The following is a 17,197-nucleotide window of genomic DNA, read 5'->3' on the forward strand; positions in this document are numbered from 1 at the left end:
ACCTGTGTGTAGGTAAGGCTTTACAGGGTGCCATGTCCTAGCTCTGCTCACCCCACCCCTTCTGCACCCTGGCACTCCATCCAGCCTCCCTTTGCTCTTTGTTCTGGCTTCTCTTGCTGTTCCCAGTGCTTAGCAAGCTTTTCTTCAATCTTTGAATGGTTCCGTCTTTTTCATTATTTATGACTCTGCTCAAATGTCATCTCATCCAAAATATCTTCTCTGACCTTATTATCTTCTTCCAACTCTGCTTTCTTTTCCTCTTAATGGCTCTTATCATCCCAAACGATCGCAATCATTTATTTTCTCATTTTTATAGTATATCCTCATTAAAAGTGAAGGTGGAGGGGACTGGGTGAAGTTGATGGGAGTATTAATATTGCCTTAGTTACTATTGTACGTGTCTTACGCACTACTGTGTCATTTCTAATAAGTTATACATGTGAGTGTATAGCTATCTCAAAATTTAAAAAAATTCTTAGTTCTGTGGACTAAGATTCGTCAGCTTGTGGGAACTATGTCCTCATCCTCAGAAAGGATACGGTTCCCAAGGCACGCAGAGACACCAAATAAGTTTTATTAAATGCATGCATTATTAAAGGAAAATGCGAGCGCCTGAGCAGAGGAAACTAAGGACCCTCATTCCTAGCATCTCTGTCCTGGACCTGAGAGCCGAATTCGGATCTCCAGAACCCTTTCCCTTCCACCCCTGCTGCTTGCCTCCGTTATCAGTGGAGCTCTGGCTATAGCGGATCCCCCGGACTGATTGGCACCAGCGTAGGCGATAAGCCCTCCTCGACGGTCTGGTGGTTGCAACAGCGCAGGGCAGATCGAACCACCTTCACAGCGGGCGTTCTCGGGCTGCCAGAAAGCATGACCCAGCTCCCACTTTCCTTCACTTGCTAACAGTTGGGTAAGAGGTGGCAGGCGTGCGCGGGCCTGGAAGGTTCCCTGCTCGCGCAGGTCGTCCTCCCCTGCAGCTGAGGTTTCGGGTTTCAATCCTCCCCGGACCTCGAGACGTCGCGGCGTGCGCTGTGCGGCTGCCGCCCCCTCCCCGCCAGCCTCCACCCCGGCGGTCCCAAAGCTAATTCCAGCGGCGCGGCGGGGCGCTGGCCGGCGGGGACCCGGAGGCCGGGCGCCCGGGTGGAGGCTGCTCGGGGGCCGCGCGAGCGGGGCGCGCTGGGAGGCGGCGATCACAGCTGGGCCGGGACTTCCTTCCTCCACCGCAGGACAACAAAACAACCCGGCAGCGGGCGCTGGGCTCTTGGCAGCCGTCTGGGCGGGAGGCGCCGCGATGGGCTCCGTGCTGAGCAGCGAGGGCGGCAAATCCGCGCCCGCCGCGGCCACCCCGCGGGCCCTGGAGCGCAGGAGGGCCCCCGAGCTGCCCGTCACGTCCTTCGATTGCTCCGTGTGCCTAGAGGTGTTACACCAGCCGGTCCGGACTCGCTGTGGCCACGTGTAAGTGCCCCCCGGGGAGCTCGGTTTGCGCGCCCACCCCGCGGCAGCGGTCGAGGCTGGGAAAGCCCCGGGGTGTGTGTCGTGGGGCGGCGGGTGGAGGGGTTCGGGCCGGGATGGGGGTCGTGGGGGGGCGTCTCAAAATGACAGAGCAGGAAGGAGGCTGCTGCAGATGCCTGGACCCCTTGGGGGTGGACCCCTAGGGAGAGCTGAGCCTCGGAGAGTGGAAGCCGCCGAGACCCCGGGCTCGCCTGCCACGGGGCGGGTGCCCTGAAGCCAAAGCAGAGCCCTCCTGGGCACCAAGGCAGCGGGGCTGCCCCCTCGCCAGCAGCTGCAGCTGAACCCCGGGTGGCCGCGGGGTCCCTCTCTGCAGCCCCGAGGCCGGGTGGGTTTTGTTTTGCAGGCTCTGCGCACGTGTTGCAGAGCACCCGCCCGAGCGAGAGCAAAACAGGAATCTGTGACGATTCCCCCGCCCCCGCTTCCCAGGCCCTGCTCAGAGACACTCGGACCCCTCCAAGGCCACCCTACAAGACCCAAGTGCTTCTCTGTAGTCGTTAGCGTGGGTGGGGTCTGGGGCTTGAACCTTAGCCCCGAGCGAGGAGGATGTTGCTCTTTAAGACCCAGCCACAAAGTAACAGGAGATTGCAAACTACCTGCTTCACTGCACCGCCCCCCACAAGTCTAGAGTCGAAATAAAAATACCTGTCTTTAAAAAGATGCACCGTTACGGGAAAACTCGCTGCTGGCACGAAATGTTGGTAGTCTGCAAGAATTGTAAAGAACAAATTCTCAAAATCGTCAGGCCCATCGCGTGTGTTTAGGTAACTTCGTAGCGAGGAGTTGGATCTGTGCATTTATTTGAGTTGCCCGGTTACTCAGAGCTTTCTTGTTACGGATGTACGGGAAGGGGGGCTGAGTATGTAGTGGGGGAGCCTGTGGGGGAGTTGGATCGAGCTAGAACGGAAGCCCACTTAATGCCTTCTTTGGAAGGCTGACTAGTTTGATGCAGTGCCAGGCAAAAACCACAATGGCTAGTAAGTGCTCATGCCTTTCCAGGAAAATGTACCATATTTGAAATGCAAGTGATGCACACTGTTTTGGGAAAGGGCTTAAGTGTTCCAGACACCTATAGTCTAGTAAAGGAGAAGTTTTTTACCACTGAAAACCCATCAAAAAAGTCAAGGAGACACGTCCACAGCCCATACAATGTTGAGTATCCAGGGTATTATTTGGTGGCTGTATTTTCAGGTCTGTCCTTTTCGGTGTTGTACTTTAAACTCAGGGCTAATTTACCTTCTCTCTGATGATTCCTGATGGTGTGTGGCACAACTGACCAGCTGCAACTCATTGACATAATATCCAACCAAGGCCGGTATGAATGCCAAAGTACTGTTGTGTAACTAGGAAATGTATTGATTGGTTCAGGGGAGTAATGACCTTATAGTCACACTTAAATTTAGTCCATATTAACATTAAACTTTAACGTTGAACCTAGGAGGCACAGTGGGTTTCAAGACTTGAAGATTGTTTTTGTAGAACTGAAGTGGGCAGTTTCGCTGTCAGAAATTGTTTCCTCTGGTTTGAATTTAGTATGCCACAACTCACTGTTTGGGCTTCTGCTAAAGGACAATATAACTTTGCAAATGTTAAATCTTCTGTTTAATCTTTTTCTTTGTTAGAATGAATAGGAAACCAGCAACTGGAAAAATTGTCATGAAGTAACAGGACAAGGGCAGGACAAATTGCCTTCCCTCGTTTTACTGTTCTTTGTTTTGACAAATCTGTGTCCATTGTTCTGATTGTGGGCAGAATTTCCATATTCCTCCTTTTGGCAAATTTACTTGGGTCCCTTCCACTTTATAAATATTAACTAGAGTCCTTTCTGCACTGGAGGTGAGGAGTGCTGTTAACTCCACGTGTGCTTCCTAAATGAATTATTCTTTTCCATTGAACATCAATTGGAAAATGAAGAAATACAAATGAAACCTCTGATATTATTCCATATTGAGACTAATTCCGGATTTGTTAGACTAGACTTTATGTTAATAAGTTCATAAACCTATTTCCTGTTAAATGCTTGTAATGATGGCAACAATACCTTGTATATGCCACTTTATATAAATTGCATAAAGTAAAAAACAGTGGGCTTGATAGGGCAAGATTTGATCATTAACTCTGCCACTAGCCAAATGTGTGACCCAACCTTACTTAATCTCTTGAATCTCAGTTTCTTCATTTAAATAGGGTGAAGAATGGAGTTTTGAATGTATTTAAATGTAATAGTAACCCATAAAAATGGCTCAAACATAGCTTCTATTTTTGTTCAAAGTAATTCAACAAAACAAAGACTCATGAACAGATACTTTTTTTTTTCTTTTTGGGTCACACCCGGCGATGCACAGGGGTCACTCCTAGCTTTGCACTCAGGAATTACTCCTGGCGGTGCTCAGGGGACCATGTGGGATGCTGGGAATTGAACCCGGGTCAGCCATGTTCAAGGCAAATGCCCTACCCACTGTGCTATCGCTCCAGCCCCGAACAGGTACTATTTCTTATCTCTAGATGTGTCTTATAATAAAACTGGGCCTCAAAAGATTGATCTATGATGTTACTACAATGTCCCAGATTGCCTTCACTGTGCTTTTGGTTATGGACTGGAAGTAGCATGACTAAGCAGGGGTCGAGCTGCCGTTTGTCCAGAGGCTGTAGTTATGGATGTATTTGACCCCATCATTTTTCTTGATTAGCAATTTCTCAGCCATCCTGTCTTCAGCGCATCTACATTAAACTTGGTAAAGCTCCACCCACATCTTGGAGATTTTGATCTTAAAGCAGCAGAGACCCTGTCCTGGGCTTCCTTAGGGTCTCACTCACATGCCCCTTTTCTTGGTGTGGATGGATATCATGACCTCACCAGTGTGGACTCTGGTAGCAGTGCCCTCTGTGGAACCTAACGTTGGGAGTTGCAAGGCCACTGTGAGGTCAGGCATGAATGTCCCTTGAGAGAGACAACCCGTACAAGCAGCCAGCCGCACACACTTCCTGAGAGGAAAGGCTGCCATGCGGCCGTTTCACACCAGGCCACACAAGAGGACATATAGCCTTGCTTTGAGATGAGTGACAGATAGCCTTGCTTTGAGATGAATTGTTTTGTTTTGTTTGGTTAACTTTAGGTTAAGAATTTGCATGTTTAGCACTTTATTAAAACTTACTTTCTTCACCCCTGTGTCAGATGTATAGACAAATCTGAGGTCAATGACTTCTCTCCCTGACATCTTCTGGAGTAGATATGTAGAAGCTCTATGATTGAAAATGGAAGGAACTAACTTCGCTTTTTTTTTTTTTCTGTGTGTTGTGGTGGTGGTGGGGGAGGAGGGTGGTTTGGGCCACATCCAGGGGTACTCCGGGGTTACATCTGGCTCTCCACTTAGGAATTACTCTTGGCTGTGCTTGGAGAACCATATATAAATTGAGCCCAGGTCGGCCCATATGCATGCAAGGCAAACGCCCTACATGCTTTACTATTTCTCTGGCCCTTCTCCCCCCCCCTCCTTTTTCCTATACCTGCCTGTACTTAGGACTTTCTCCCGATGCACATTTCTGATGCACTTCTGGTAGAGTGCTCAGGGACCCACCATATGTGGTACAGGGATCAAATCTGGGTAGGCCATGTCAAAGCAAGTACTTTATCCACTCTTTCTGTGGCCCCAAGAATTTACATTAAAATAAATACTCAGAACCGTGGATGTGATTTAGCTATAGAGGACGTATCTCAAGTTGGTGAGGCCTTGGGTTCTATGTTGGCTTGGCAACATTTTTTTTTTTTAATTTAAAAATAGGTGAAAGAACTAGGGAGTGCGAGATAACTCAGAGTTAGGAGTATGTGTTTTCAAACCTCAATACCTTGTTCCCCCAGGATCACTGGGTATTGCTCCGGATGTTCTCTGTGCACCATTTTCTGAAGTGTTCCTGGTGGGCCACTGAACCACAGAGCTTAAGAAGTACTGTGTTCCGGGACCTTAGCATTAAGCTGCCCAGCCTGGTTGGTAGAATGTGATAGTGACTCTCTCTCTCTCTCTCTTGGTTTGCTAGAGAGCTCCCTTACACTCTCTCTCTCTCTCTCTCTCTCTCTCTCTCTCTCGGTTTGCTAGAGACTCCCTTACACACACACACACACACACACACACACACTCACACACTCTCTCTCTTTCTCTCTCTCTCTCTCTCTCTCTCTCTCTCTCTCTCTCTCTCTCTCTCTCTCTCTCTTAAGTATTTGCTAGAGAGCTCCCTGATCAATCATGTTTGGGCCTGTTTAGTTGACACCCATCTGATAGAGATTTTTTTTTTTTTAATGAACTCACAATTTACATGCTTTAGGGTTACATGTTTTAGGGTTACAGTTTCACATCTCTTCATAGTATATATTACTACACAAATGCCACACCACACGCTCTACCTCCACTGTAGTCTGCTGGAACCCTGCCCTTCTTCCTTCTCTTTGGTGTCCTCAGTTCTGTGGTCTCAGTCAGTCCCCAGGCTTGTGTTCGTTGGTTTTGTCTATTTCCCTGCTTTGCTTCTTCGTATTGCATGTAAGAGTGAGCATGGAATAACTGTCTTTCTCCTTCTGACTTATTTAACTTAGCATGACCCTCTTCAGTTCCATTATGTTGGTGCAAAGACATGGTTTCATTGGGTTTTTTTCTCATAGTTGAATGGTATTCTACTATGAGTATAGGACACATTTTCCTTATCTATGCATCTGTCTTGAGGCACTTACACTGTTTTCAGATCTTGGCTGCTGTTAATAGCTGCAATAAACATAGGTATGCATATAGCCTTTCAAATTAGCAATTTTTGTGTTCTTGGGAAGATACTTAGGAGCAGAATTACTGGTTTATACTGTAAGTCTGTTTTTAACATGCTGAGAATTCTCCAATCAGTTTTCCATAGAGGCTGGACCAGTCTGCACCAGTAATAAATGAGAGTTCCTGTTTCAACACACCCCACCAACTCTTGCTTCTGGCCTTCTTGATGCAAGCCATTTTCACAGGTGTAATGTGGAATTAGGGAGATATCTTAATGGAAATACCCCAAAGTCCCTGGGAGAGTCCTTTAGATGTGAAGCTAAGAGAGTTTTCTTTAAAAAAATGTGAAGGGGCTAGAGCAATAGCACATCGGGTAGGGCATTTGCCTTGCATGTGGCCGACCCAGGTTCGATTCCCAGCATCCCATATGGTCCCCTGAGCACCACCAGGGGTAATTCCTGAGTGCATAGCCAAGAGTAACCCCTGTGCATCGCCGGGTGTGTCCCAAAAAGAAAAGAAAAAAAAAAGTGAAGCGGTTAATAGGCCTGTGTCATAAGTAGTAACAAAGCTGCAAGTATCATATTATAGGGCGCTAGAAGCCACTGAATTAAGTTGGATTAAACTTCACTAAGCCACATGATTTGTCTGATTTTTGGTTTTTAATTAAAAAAAATTTTTTTGTTGTTTCCTTTTTGTTTAAGGACACACTTGGCCATGCTCAGGGCTTACTCCTGACTCTGCATGCAGGGATCACTCCTGGCAGTGCTGGGGGACCCTGTGAGGCAATGGGGATCAAAACTAGCTGGGCTGCGTGCAGCTCTACCCTGTACTCTCTCTCCAGCCTCCTTTTTTGTATGATTTTTTAAGAATGAAATTGTTGAGCATTTTCTAAGTGCTTTCAGGTAAATGGACAAAAAGATTGCACTAGTTGTTAAAAATAAGCACCTAGGGGCTGGAGCAATAGCACAGTAGGTAGGGCATTTGCCTTCCACGCGGCCGACCCGGGTTCGATTCCTAGCATCCCATATGGTTCCCTGAGCACCACCAGGAGTAATTCCTGAGTGCAAAGCCAGGAGTAAACCCTGTGCATTTTTGAGTGTGACCCAAAAGCAAAAGAAGAAAAAAAAAAAAAGCAACTATCAACCAAGTTAGTACTTTTTGGATTTTGGAAGTAGGTTTCTAGAAGGGAAAGAAAGAGAAACAGCTCTGCCAGGGAGGAACTTAGTATAGGGCTAAGTTTCCAAATTAGTAGTTCTTAAGGGAGTTTCCTGGTGATTTTTATGATATTTTTGGTTTTCATTGTTTGGCTTTTGGGCCACATTACGCCCATGCTCTCAGCCTACCCCAACTGGGTGACAGCAGGATCCCTATGGCGCCAGGATTAGGCCTCTAACTGGCCTCAAATAGAGTCCTTGTTTTGTTTTGGCTTTGTCCTTGTTTTGTCCTTGTTTTGTTTTATCCCGGTCTATCACAGACCAATGCTTTTCTAATATGAATAAAAAGTATAGAAAAGATAAATGTTAAAATACCAAAAATGGGCTGGAGTAATACTACAGCATGTAAGGTGTTTGCCTTGCGCACAGCCAACCCGGATTCTGTCCCCAGAACCCCACAGGATCCCTGAGGCCACCAGGAGTGATCCCTGAGAACAGAGCCAGGAGTAAGGCCCGAGCACAGCTGCGTGTGGCTCCCCCCAGAAACAAAATAAAGTACATAATAAAGTAAACAAAATAAAGTAAAATGCCAACAATAAAATCAAAGTCCTTCATTGGTCATGAAATTACTCTTTCAGGTAAAGCGCACTTGTACGCCTTCAAGTTCTCTGCCCAGAATTAGTTGATTTTATTAAACGGGTCATGAGCTGGCCAATATTCGAGCTAGCAGCTGGACAGATGGTAGAAGAGGGGACCAAGAGAACAGTACAGCAGGAGGATAGCTTGCCTGTCTAGCGTGTGGCTGACGCTGGTTCAATTCGCAGCGCCCCATAGACTACCCCGGAGTGATCCCGGAGCACAAAGCCAGGAGAAAGCCCTGAGCACAGCCCATGTGGCCCCCAAAACTAACAAAAGCAAGATGCTAGAAGAGGTTTCACAGAACAAAAGGTTTTTACAGTGAGAAATAGCAAAGGTTCTTCAGACAAGGCTGCTCTCGCTTGGAGGTAAGGCCGGAAGTTGGGTGGGGGCTTGTGGCGCAGATTACTTGCTATTGTAAATAGTGAGTGGTTGGATTTATTCCACCAACACCGTCACCACCTCCAAAATAATTCGACTGCTTTTAGATTTTGTGTTTGTTTGGAGGCCACACCTCGTGGGGCTGGGTGGATATTCCCAGCTCAGCTCAGCTCAATGCTTTTGGGCTCTCCCAGTGATGCCAGTGCTTGTACCCTTGTACCCAGTGCCTTTACACTATTCTACTCCCCTATCCCAACCCAGCATGAAGATTTCATTATTTTGTTGTGGAGGCATTGAACCCAGGGCTCCATACTGGATAGTGAATCTTGGGATGGAGCGGGCTTGACATAATGACTTCACTTTGGGTCTTCTGTTTGCTTTTCTTTTCAGTTTCTAAATATATCTTTTAATTTTCTTACTTAATTAGCAAACACCGTTAATAAACAGGGCCTCACTTTATGTTTGTTCTAGAGACAGGGAGTACCCAACCCAAGAGCCATATAAGGCCCATGAAATCATATAGCCTGGCCCTGGTACAGGAGAGGACAGGACACACATGCTTCTGGTTGGCTTCCTGTCCCCCGTTGCCTGTGCTATGTGGCTCATGAAATATCCAAATGTCCATTGGCAGAAAAAAAAATAGTGTCCCACCCATTATCCAGAGGAAGGAAGAGGTGAGGAAGCTAGGATGGAGAAAATAAGTGAGGGGCACAAGGTATACAGGGCATTTGTAAGAACTTTGGTTTTTTCTCTGAGCTTGTAGCATGATCTGATTAGAAAAGATCAGAGTTAGAGAAGTTAGTAGACCTGTAAAAATCCTGGTAAGAAAAGTCCGAGATTACAATGAGAACAGTGAAGGTGGTGAGAAAGGCAGGGTATTATAGATGATGGTGTTGCTAACAAGATGTATTTAATGTGAAGCACGGAAAAAAGTGAAGAATCGAGAATGACCGCCATGGGCATGGCCTGAGAAAAGGCCAGGTAAAGACTGGAAGTACGGCAAGGGTGGAATGAGGATCAGCGTGAATTCAAAAGTTCATTTACTGCAAAATCAAGTTGAGACAAGCATGTGGCAATGTTGGATAACTAGTTGACTCTGGACTGGAGAGGAAGCTCTGGCTCTGGGCAGATAAATTAAAAGTCATAGGCTTAGGACTGGATGAATTTATTAAAGAGCAAGTGTAGTTAGGGAAGTTGAGGCCCACAGATTGCTCGCACCTCTGCTTTTAGAGCTCTAGCAATATTTTCAGTAATATTTAGAAGCTGAAACATAAAAAGTTGAAAAGTTTTAGTCAAAGGGAGTCGGAAGAAAATCAGGAAGGTCCTGGAGGCCAAATGAGTATTTCAGGAGGGAAGAGGAATCCACTGAATCCATTGCTGCTTTAAAATCAAGTAGATGAGAACTGAGAATTGATCATTGGGTTTGGTAATATGGTCCCATTTGTCATCTTTAAGGTCCCTTGAGAAGAATAGTTTCAGTGAAACAGTGGATTGCAAAGACTAATTTGGAGTAGATTTCTAGTCAGTTGAGAAGCATGCAACAGAGGTTGGATAGAAATCCCTTTTGTGGAGGCTGGAGCTGTGGGTGACCATGTCTGACCCCCAAACCCCATCAGGAGTGATTCCTGTATATAGTGTCAGCAATAAGCCCCGAGCACTGTCAGGTGACCCCCTATCCCCCAAAACAAAAACAGTAACAATAAGAAACCCCTTTATTAAAAACTAAAAAAAAGAAAAATGGGGCTGGAGCGATAGCACAGCGGGTAGGGCGTTTGCCTTGCACGCGGCCAACCTGGGTTCGATTCCCAGCATCCCATTTGGTCCCCCGAGCACTGCCAGGAGTAATTCCTGAGTGTGTCTGCCGGGTGTCACCCCCCAAAAAAACTAAAAAAAAAAACCTTTCATGAAATTAGGAGATAAAAGGGATCAAGAAAGTTTTAAGAGGGGCTAGAGAGACAATACAGTTGGGCAGGGTGCTTGCCTTGCCTGTAGCCAATTCGAAGTCAAATCCTGGCACTGAATGTGTTACCCTAAGCTCCACTAGGAATGATCCCTGAGCACAAAGCCTGGAGTGATCCTTGAGCTTCACTGCATATGACCAAAAGTGATAAAAAGGAGAGAAAGTTTTAAAAAATAATGATATAGGGACTGGAACAATATTAGCACAGGGGGTAGGGCATTTGCCTTGCACGTGGCCGACCTGGGTTTGATTCCCAGCATCCCATATGGTCCCCTGAACAACTCTAGGAGTAATTTCTGAGTGCAGAGCCAGGAGTAACCCTTGTGCATCTCTGGGTGGGTATGGCCCTCCCCCAAAAAGCAGAAATACATATATGTGTGTGTGTGTGTGTGTGTGTGTGTATGTGCGCGCACACACATATATATGTACTATATACATACGTGTATATAGTATGCTAATAGAGGTGAACCAATAGTGAACGAGAATTTGTGCACAAAAGAATAGACAATTATAGAAACAATGCCCTTGAACATAGAAGAGAGAAACAGAAATTGACAGTGGGGGTTGGAGTGGGAGGGGTACCTGTCCTCAGGGGGTAGAACAAGTTCATCCATTGAGCAGCATGTGACGAGTTAAATTATACTGATGCAGTTAGTTGAATTTAAGGAGTAGGAGCATGCGAAGTTTCCATCTGACTGCAAGTTATCATTTACATAATATTTGACCTGTGGTTATTAAAAAATAGGGGCCACCTAGTAGTGCAGGAGAAGTGGGGAGAAGTGGGAGGCTCCAGTGGGTCCCCCTGTCCCCCCCCGCCACTGTCCTTGAGTGTCACTTAAAATGGAATGAGTGAATGGGCCTTGGGGATGTTGCTCAAAAGACTGGAGCACATGCTTTGCATGCAGGAGGCCCGGTTCTGCTCCCTGCTACTACCCTGGCACTGTGGTTTCCAATGAGCAGAACCCGGGGTGGCCCCTGAACGCCACTGGGTGTGACCCACAAGCAGACAGAGTAAAAGGCAGTAGTGAAGTCTTGTCCTAGCAAGCTCCACAGACCCTGGAGAGCCATCACTCACGTAAAGGAAGGCTATGTTTCCAAGCTGTCGCCTTGGTGGCTGTTAGCTACTCAGAGAATTAAAGAATAGATGTAAGCTGCAGTTTGGATACGAAGCGGAACACCCTCTAGTGAGGACAGCCACTCTAGAGTTCCAGCCACCTGTGGTTGTGTTGCGGGTTCGTTGGAGACAGAGAGAGGTATGTGTCTTGGAAGAGGTTTTGAGCTCCAATTCTTTATATAAGATTCCTTCTCTGTATCTGTATTACTGAGTAATTTAAGGAAGATGTAATTACTTTGACCTAAAATTTTGCCTCCTCGGGTGTTTGTGCTTACTTAGCAACTTTATATTGTAATAAAACAATTAAACACTAGTGTTCCATTAAAATTACACCTTCTCTAACAGAGAGGATCTAAATTATGTAGCGGGTTATGCCCATCAAGATTCTGTTTTGAACCACGGTACTGACCCCTTTGATGAGCAGCATTGTATAACCTTGGGCCCTTACATTGGAGCTACTGAATTGGAATTTGCATCTTATAAAGATGAGCAGGTCATTTAGAGTCACTTTCAAGTTTGAGAAGCACAACCTTTAGATAATAATCTGCTTGATTGATAGTAAGTAAAGGGCCTTGTTTGGGACTAAAGAGAAGCACTCCTCTAGGATTTTAGGTTACAAAAATAATTTTTTTCTTAGAGACTTCAATTTAATATCAACACAGAATATAATATGAAATGTGATTAGTTTTGGAGCTGAAAGAGTGCCAGAAATGGACTTTAAGTGCTTTCCTGACTATACAAACACATCAAAGGAAGACAGATGAGAGGCTTAGGTCATCCATTAGCAGAGACAAAAAAGAGGGTGTGTCTGGGGTGTGTGTCTGTGTGTGTGTATGTGTGTGTGTGATCATTATAGTGTAACATGTTAGCCTGAGGTTTCTGTCACATTAACACCAAATTTTCCTTTGGGGGGTTTTGGGTGTAACATGTTAGCCTGAGGTTTCTGTCACATTAACACCAAATTTTCCTTTGGGGGGTTTTGGGTGTCAGAAACACATGCAGTGGTGCTCAGGGGCTATTCCTGGTTTTGTGCTTAGGAGTGACCCCAAGGATGCTCTGAGACCATGTCTGGGATGTACTTATGTTAGGCACCTTACCTCTTGGACTGTCTCTCTGGCCCAAAGGAGAGAATTTGAAATTCAACCTCTTTTTGGTTTGTTGGGTGCGTGTCATAGCCAGCGATACCGAACATACTGCTGGCTCTGAGCTCAGGGATTACTCCGGGCAGGGCTTGGGGGATTATATACGGTGCCCGGGATCAAACCCAGATCAGTTTCGAGCCAAGTGAGCGCCCTGCGTGCTGTACTGTGGCTCTGGCCCATACCTTCAAAATCCCTTTGAATCGAGCAGTTCTACACGGTTATTTCTTCTGTAGCCCAGAAGGTGAGACTTAAGCAATAGTCACATCCGGTTACTTTGGGTTTTCAAAGTTAGTTTCAGAGTGGGTGTTCTCACAGCCAGTAAGTTGATGTGTTTTCTCCATTTAGTAATCACTTTTATTATAGTAAGTGCAGGGACCAGAACCTATAGTACAGTGAGTAAGGCGCTTGAAAGCAGCCTACCTAGGATTGATCCCCAGCACCCCATATGATCCCCTAAGCACTGCCGAGAGTGATCCCTGAGCAAGTCAGGAGTAAGCCCTGGTCACCTCCAGGTGTGGTCCCATAATCTAAAACAAAACACAGTTAGCTGACTTGCTGGATTTGCACATAGTCTCACGAGTGTGATACCATCTCTCCAGTGACCTTTTGAGAGTTTTATGCCACACGTGGGCTGGAGCGATAGCACAGCGGTAGGGCGTTCGCCTTTCACGTGGCTGACCTGTGTTTGATTCCTCCACCCCTCTCAGAGAGCCCAGCAAGCTACCGATAGTAATCGCGCCCGCACGGCAGAGCCTGACAAGCTACCCGTGTGTACTGGATATGCCAAAAACAGTAACAATAAGTCTCTCAATGAGAGATGCTACTGGTGCCCACTCGAACAAATTGATGAGCAACAGGATAACAGCATGTCACACGTAGTATCATGGCACAGACATGGGAGAGTTGTAGTGCGGCCGGGCAGCAGGAGCACAGCAGAGGCCTGGCCCGGACTGTGTGCTCCAGCCCTGCAAAGAAGCCCAGTCGCCAGAAAGAGCCGGGGCTCAGTGCAGGGGACGGCTGCTGCTATTTGGACAGTGGGGGCTCAGCAAGAACTGATTCCCGAGCCATTCAACTAGCCAAGAAAACAAGGCAGAGAGGACCTGGGAGCAACACAGGAGCTGCCGCGTCTGCTCAGAGAAAAGTCAGAGGTGGCAAAGCCAGTCCCACTCCCTGCCACGCTGACCAGAGCGGGTGGCTCTGCGGGAACCTGGTGGCAGCCTGCCGGGACCCGCCACAGCTGCCGGCGCGCCATGTGTGCAGGTCCAATCACCGCAGGATGACTCCTCAGGGGAAGGAGTCTTGCCGCTGGCCCTGAGCCCACAGCCGTCCACCTTCCACCCGTTCTATGCCGCCGCCGTGGACCTGCTGGTCTACGTGCTCCAGGAAGTGTCTCCCACCGCCGATGCCGCCGCTGGGCCTCAGGACCCGCTGAGCACTGGGAGCACCATTAACCTGCAGGACCTGCACTGAGGCGGCCTCAGGGCAGCCAGCCTGGGGGGACGCCCCGGTTTCCGCTCAGCCCGCCAGCCTGTTTTTCAGAGACTCCGGTGACATTCGTCCAGGACGCAGGGCTCACATTTAGGAAGCTGTATGGCAGGAGCAGAGCACAGGGAGGCGCCAGGCCCGCCTTGGAGTGCACCCCCCGCTCCCCGCTTGCCTCTGCGGACAGCCCTGGGCCGGTCGACCTGCTCCCGGGAGCACAGTTGGGACAGAGCACAGTCAGGGCTCGGCTCCAGACCCGCAGTCCAGGATGCTTTCTCCCGAGGTCAGACTGGACGGGGTCTTTGTGTCCCCGTGTGTGATGGAAGCATTTGCCTGGCCCACCGAGTGCGAGAGGGGATGTCTGCCCTTCCCGGACCATTTACACCTCGGGCATGTGGAATTCTGGAGACAGGTTTGCACTTGCCGCACCAGGGATCAGCAGCGGCCTTGTCACCGTGCTCATTGCAGGGCAGCTATGTCTAGTTTGGGTTCTGGGGGACCAGGTGGGCGCCTGATGGGAGGAGCCAGTAGTGGGACAGAGAGGGAGACCCTGTGGTGAATCTCAGCACAGACTTAGCTTAGAACTCACCCTCCAGAGAAGATCCAGTTCGTGCTTTAATAACCATTTTTGACGCTCCGTCTTTAGGTATTAACATTTGCTAGTGATCTGGCCCCAGGCCCTCGAGTTCCGGGTGCTATAAGTGCTGTGAAGAACTGTGGTACTGGCATCCTTGCTGAGGGTGGGGACAGCCCTCTCGGCTGTCCCCGCATACTTTGAAGGGGGAAGGTCTGTCTTGGAAAAGGAAACGAGTTGGATAAGCTTGCACGTCTGTGTCTTTGTTGATTCGACTGGTGCAGGTTTCTCCCTCCCCTCCCCCCTTTCGTGCCTTTTGAAGAAATGTTTATTCAGACACTATTTTGATTCTCAAGACTTGGAGTCATCCAAAAAAATAAAAAAATAAAATGGCCAGCGCCAGCCTCAAAGAATGCCTCAAAGGTTACTTTTCATGAATATTACTAAGAATTTCCTTTAGAGTTTTCAATTGTAGCTATAAAACCGTGCACAGTATTTACAATATGACAACACAGATGTAGTCTGTGTCAAGTCCTCGGTTTATGCAGGTAGATCGTGAGCCTCTATTTGTGCTGTTTCCACTTGTCACTGGAAGGAATTGGCAGGACTTGAAAAAGGAGACTAGATTTTGAGCCCCTTGGAGGAGCTGAGCACTGCTGCCTTCTAGTCATGTGACCTTGGAACATTCCGTTTTTCTGAACTTTGTTCAACTGTCAGTCAAGTATGGGGAAGCAAGTCAGCTGGGTAGGATTCCTGTGCGAGATCAGGGAGATCATGGGATTTGTGTCCAACACAGGGCTGCTTCCCAGTATTGGTCTGACATTTGCATTGACCTCAAATTCATTTAAGTACGTTCTGAGAAAAGGGAAAGACTTTCAATTGTTTAAAAAATAAAAAATAAAAGTGTTGGGGCCAGAGAGATGGCTCAGAAAACTGGAGTGTATGGAAGACTACCAGGTTCAATCCTCAGCACCTCCTGGGGTGATCCCTGAGCACTGTGCAAGGGATAGCCCCTGAGCACTGCCAGGTGAGTTCCCAAAACCAAAGTGTTGGGTCAGCTTTGTAGCTCAGCAATAGAGTTTCACGTGTGTGAGACCCTAGGTTCAAAAACAAAAGTTCCACAATGTGTGGTTTGTTTTTTCTTAAATTGTATAAGCAACTAATTCATGTTAGAACCGTAGGTGTTGTTAGAAATTCGATATTTTAATTATGACTTGAACATTTGAATGAGCTGTGAAACGTTGCGTCAAGGACTGGGCCTCCTCCCTCCCCACCCCCACCCCCAGTTTTCCAGTAGCTTGGCAGTCACACCCACAAACTGCCCCTGGTACCATGTAATCTCATCAATGGCCAAGACCCAGGGACTATAAACTAAAGCACCTGGAAGAGAACAACACAGAATTTCCTGGACATTATAGTCTATCTATAACAAGAAATACAAAACAAATCGTCTAGCATTGCCTTTTGGCAGGTTTGAGTGGTGGTGGGACTGGTGTCGAAATATCAAATGTAATGGAAGTAGAGAGAGAGTATGGGGGAAATTGTTGGAAGGGTTGGAACGGATGTGGGGAGCAGAATAGTGGGGACTTCGGTGGTGGAAAATGTGCACTGGTGAAGGGATGGGTGTTTGATGATTGTATGACTGAAGCACAAACATAAAAGCTTTGTAACTGTATCTCATGGTGAATCAATAAAAAGGGGGGTAATTAAAATAAATAAATAGATAAATAAAGTCTGTCAAAAGAACCAGTTCTCTTGAAAACTAAAAGGACAGGAAAGGGCAGACTGTGTTCTAAAACTAAATCATCAGTCTCTTGAGGCAGAGAGGTAAAAGAAAACTGAGAACCAAGAACTTTTGATTCTGAAACTCTTTTTCTTTCCAACTGGGGCAACTTGGTGACAAAAAGAAAGGTTACTGAATTTTGGGTGAAAAAACCCAGCTTAAGTCCAACTAAGCACATGTACCTGTGTACCTGTGTGTGTGTGTGTGTGTGTGTCTTAGTAGAATACCCTTAACCTCTATAGACATCAGTTTCATCATCTAGAAATAGAAGTCTTTGGGGGTGGGGAGAGGTAGCACAAGGAGTAGGCTGCTGGCCTTGCATGCAGCCGATCTGGGTTCCATCGCTAGTACCCCATATATTCCCTGAGCACTGCCAGGAGTGAGCCCTGAGTCCACAGCCAAGAGTAAAAACCCTGAGCAGAAGTGCGTGTGGCCTTAAAACCCCAAAATTTCTAAATATTTTAAAAGAAATTTTAATGTTTGTTAGGGTTTTTTTTTATTAGTGGATCACCGTGAGGTACAGTTACAGACTTACGAACTTTTGTGCTTGCATTTCAGTCATACAGTGGTTGAGTGCCCATCCCTCCACCAGTGCCCATTTTTCACCACCAATGGTCCCAGCATCTCTCCCACCACCCGCACCCCATCCCCTCCACTCCACACCGCCTCTGTGGCAGGGCATTCCCTTTTGCTCTCTCTCTCCTTTTGGGTGTT

General features: G+C 47.2%; 1 protein-coding gene across 1 annotated transcript in view; it reads left to right on the forward strand.

Moving 5' to 3' along the window:
- Positions 1-880: 880 nt before the first annotated feature.
- The window catches only part of RNF125 (ring finger protein 125), a 45,850-nt gene continuing 29,533 nt past the window's right edge, over positions 881-17,197 (forward strand). The window contains exon 1 of the mRNA XM_004606047.2: positions 881-1,455. Coding sequence (XP_004606104.1) covers positions 1,292-1,455 — 164 coding nt within the window. The 5' untranslated portion in view covers positions 881-1,291. The remainder of the gene's footprint in view (positions 1,456-17,197) is intronic.

The sequence above is a fragment of the Sorex araneus genome, chromosome 2 (genome assembly GCF_027595985.1).
Source record: "Sorex araneus isolate mSorAra2 chromosome 2, mSorAra2.pri, whole genome shotgun sequence".
Taxonomy (NCBI): domain Eukaryota; kingdom Metazoa; phylum Chordata; class Mammalia; order Eulipotyphla; family Soricidae; genus Sorex; species Sorex araneus.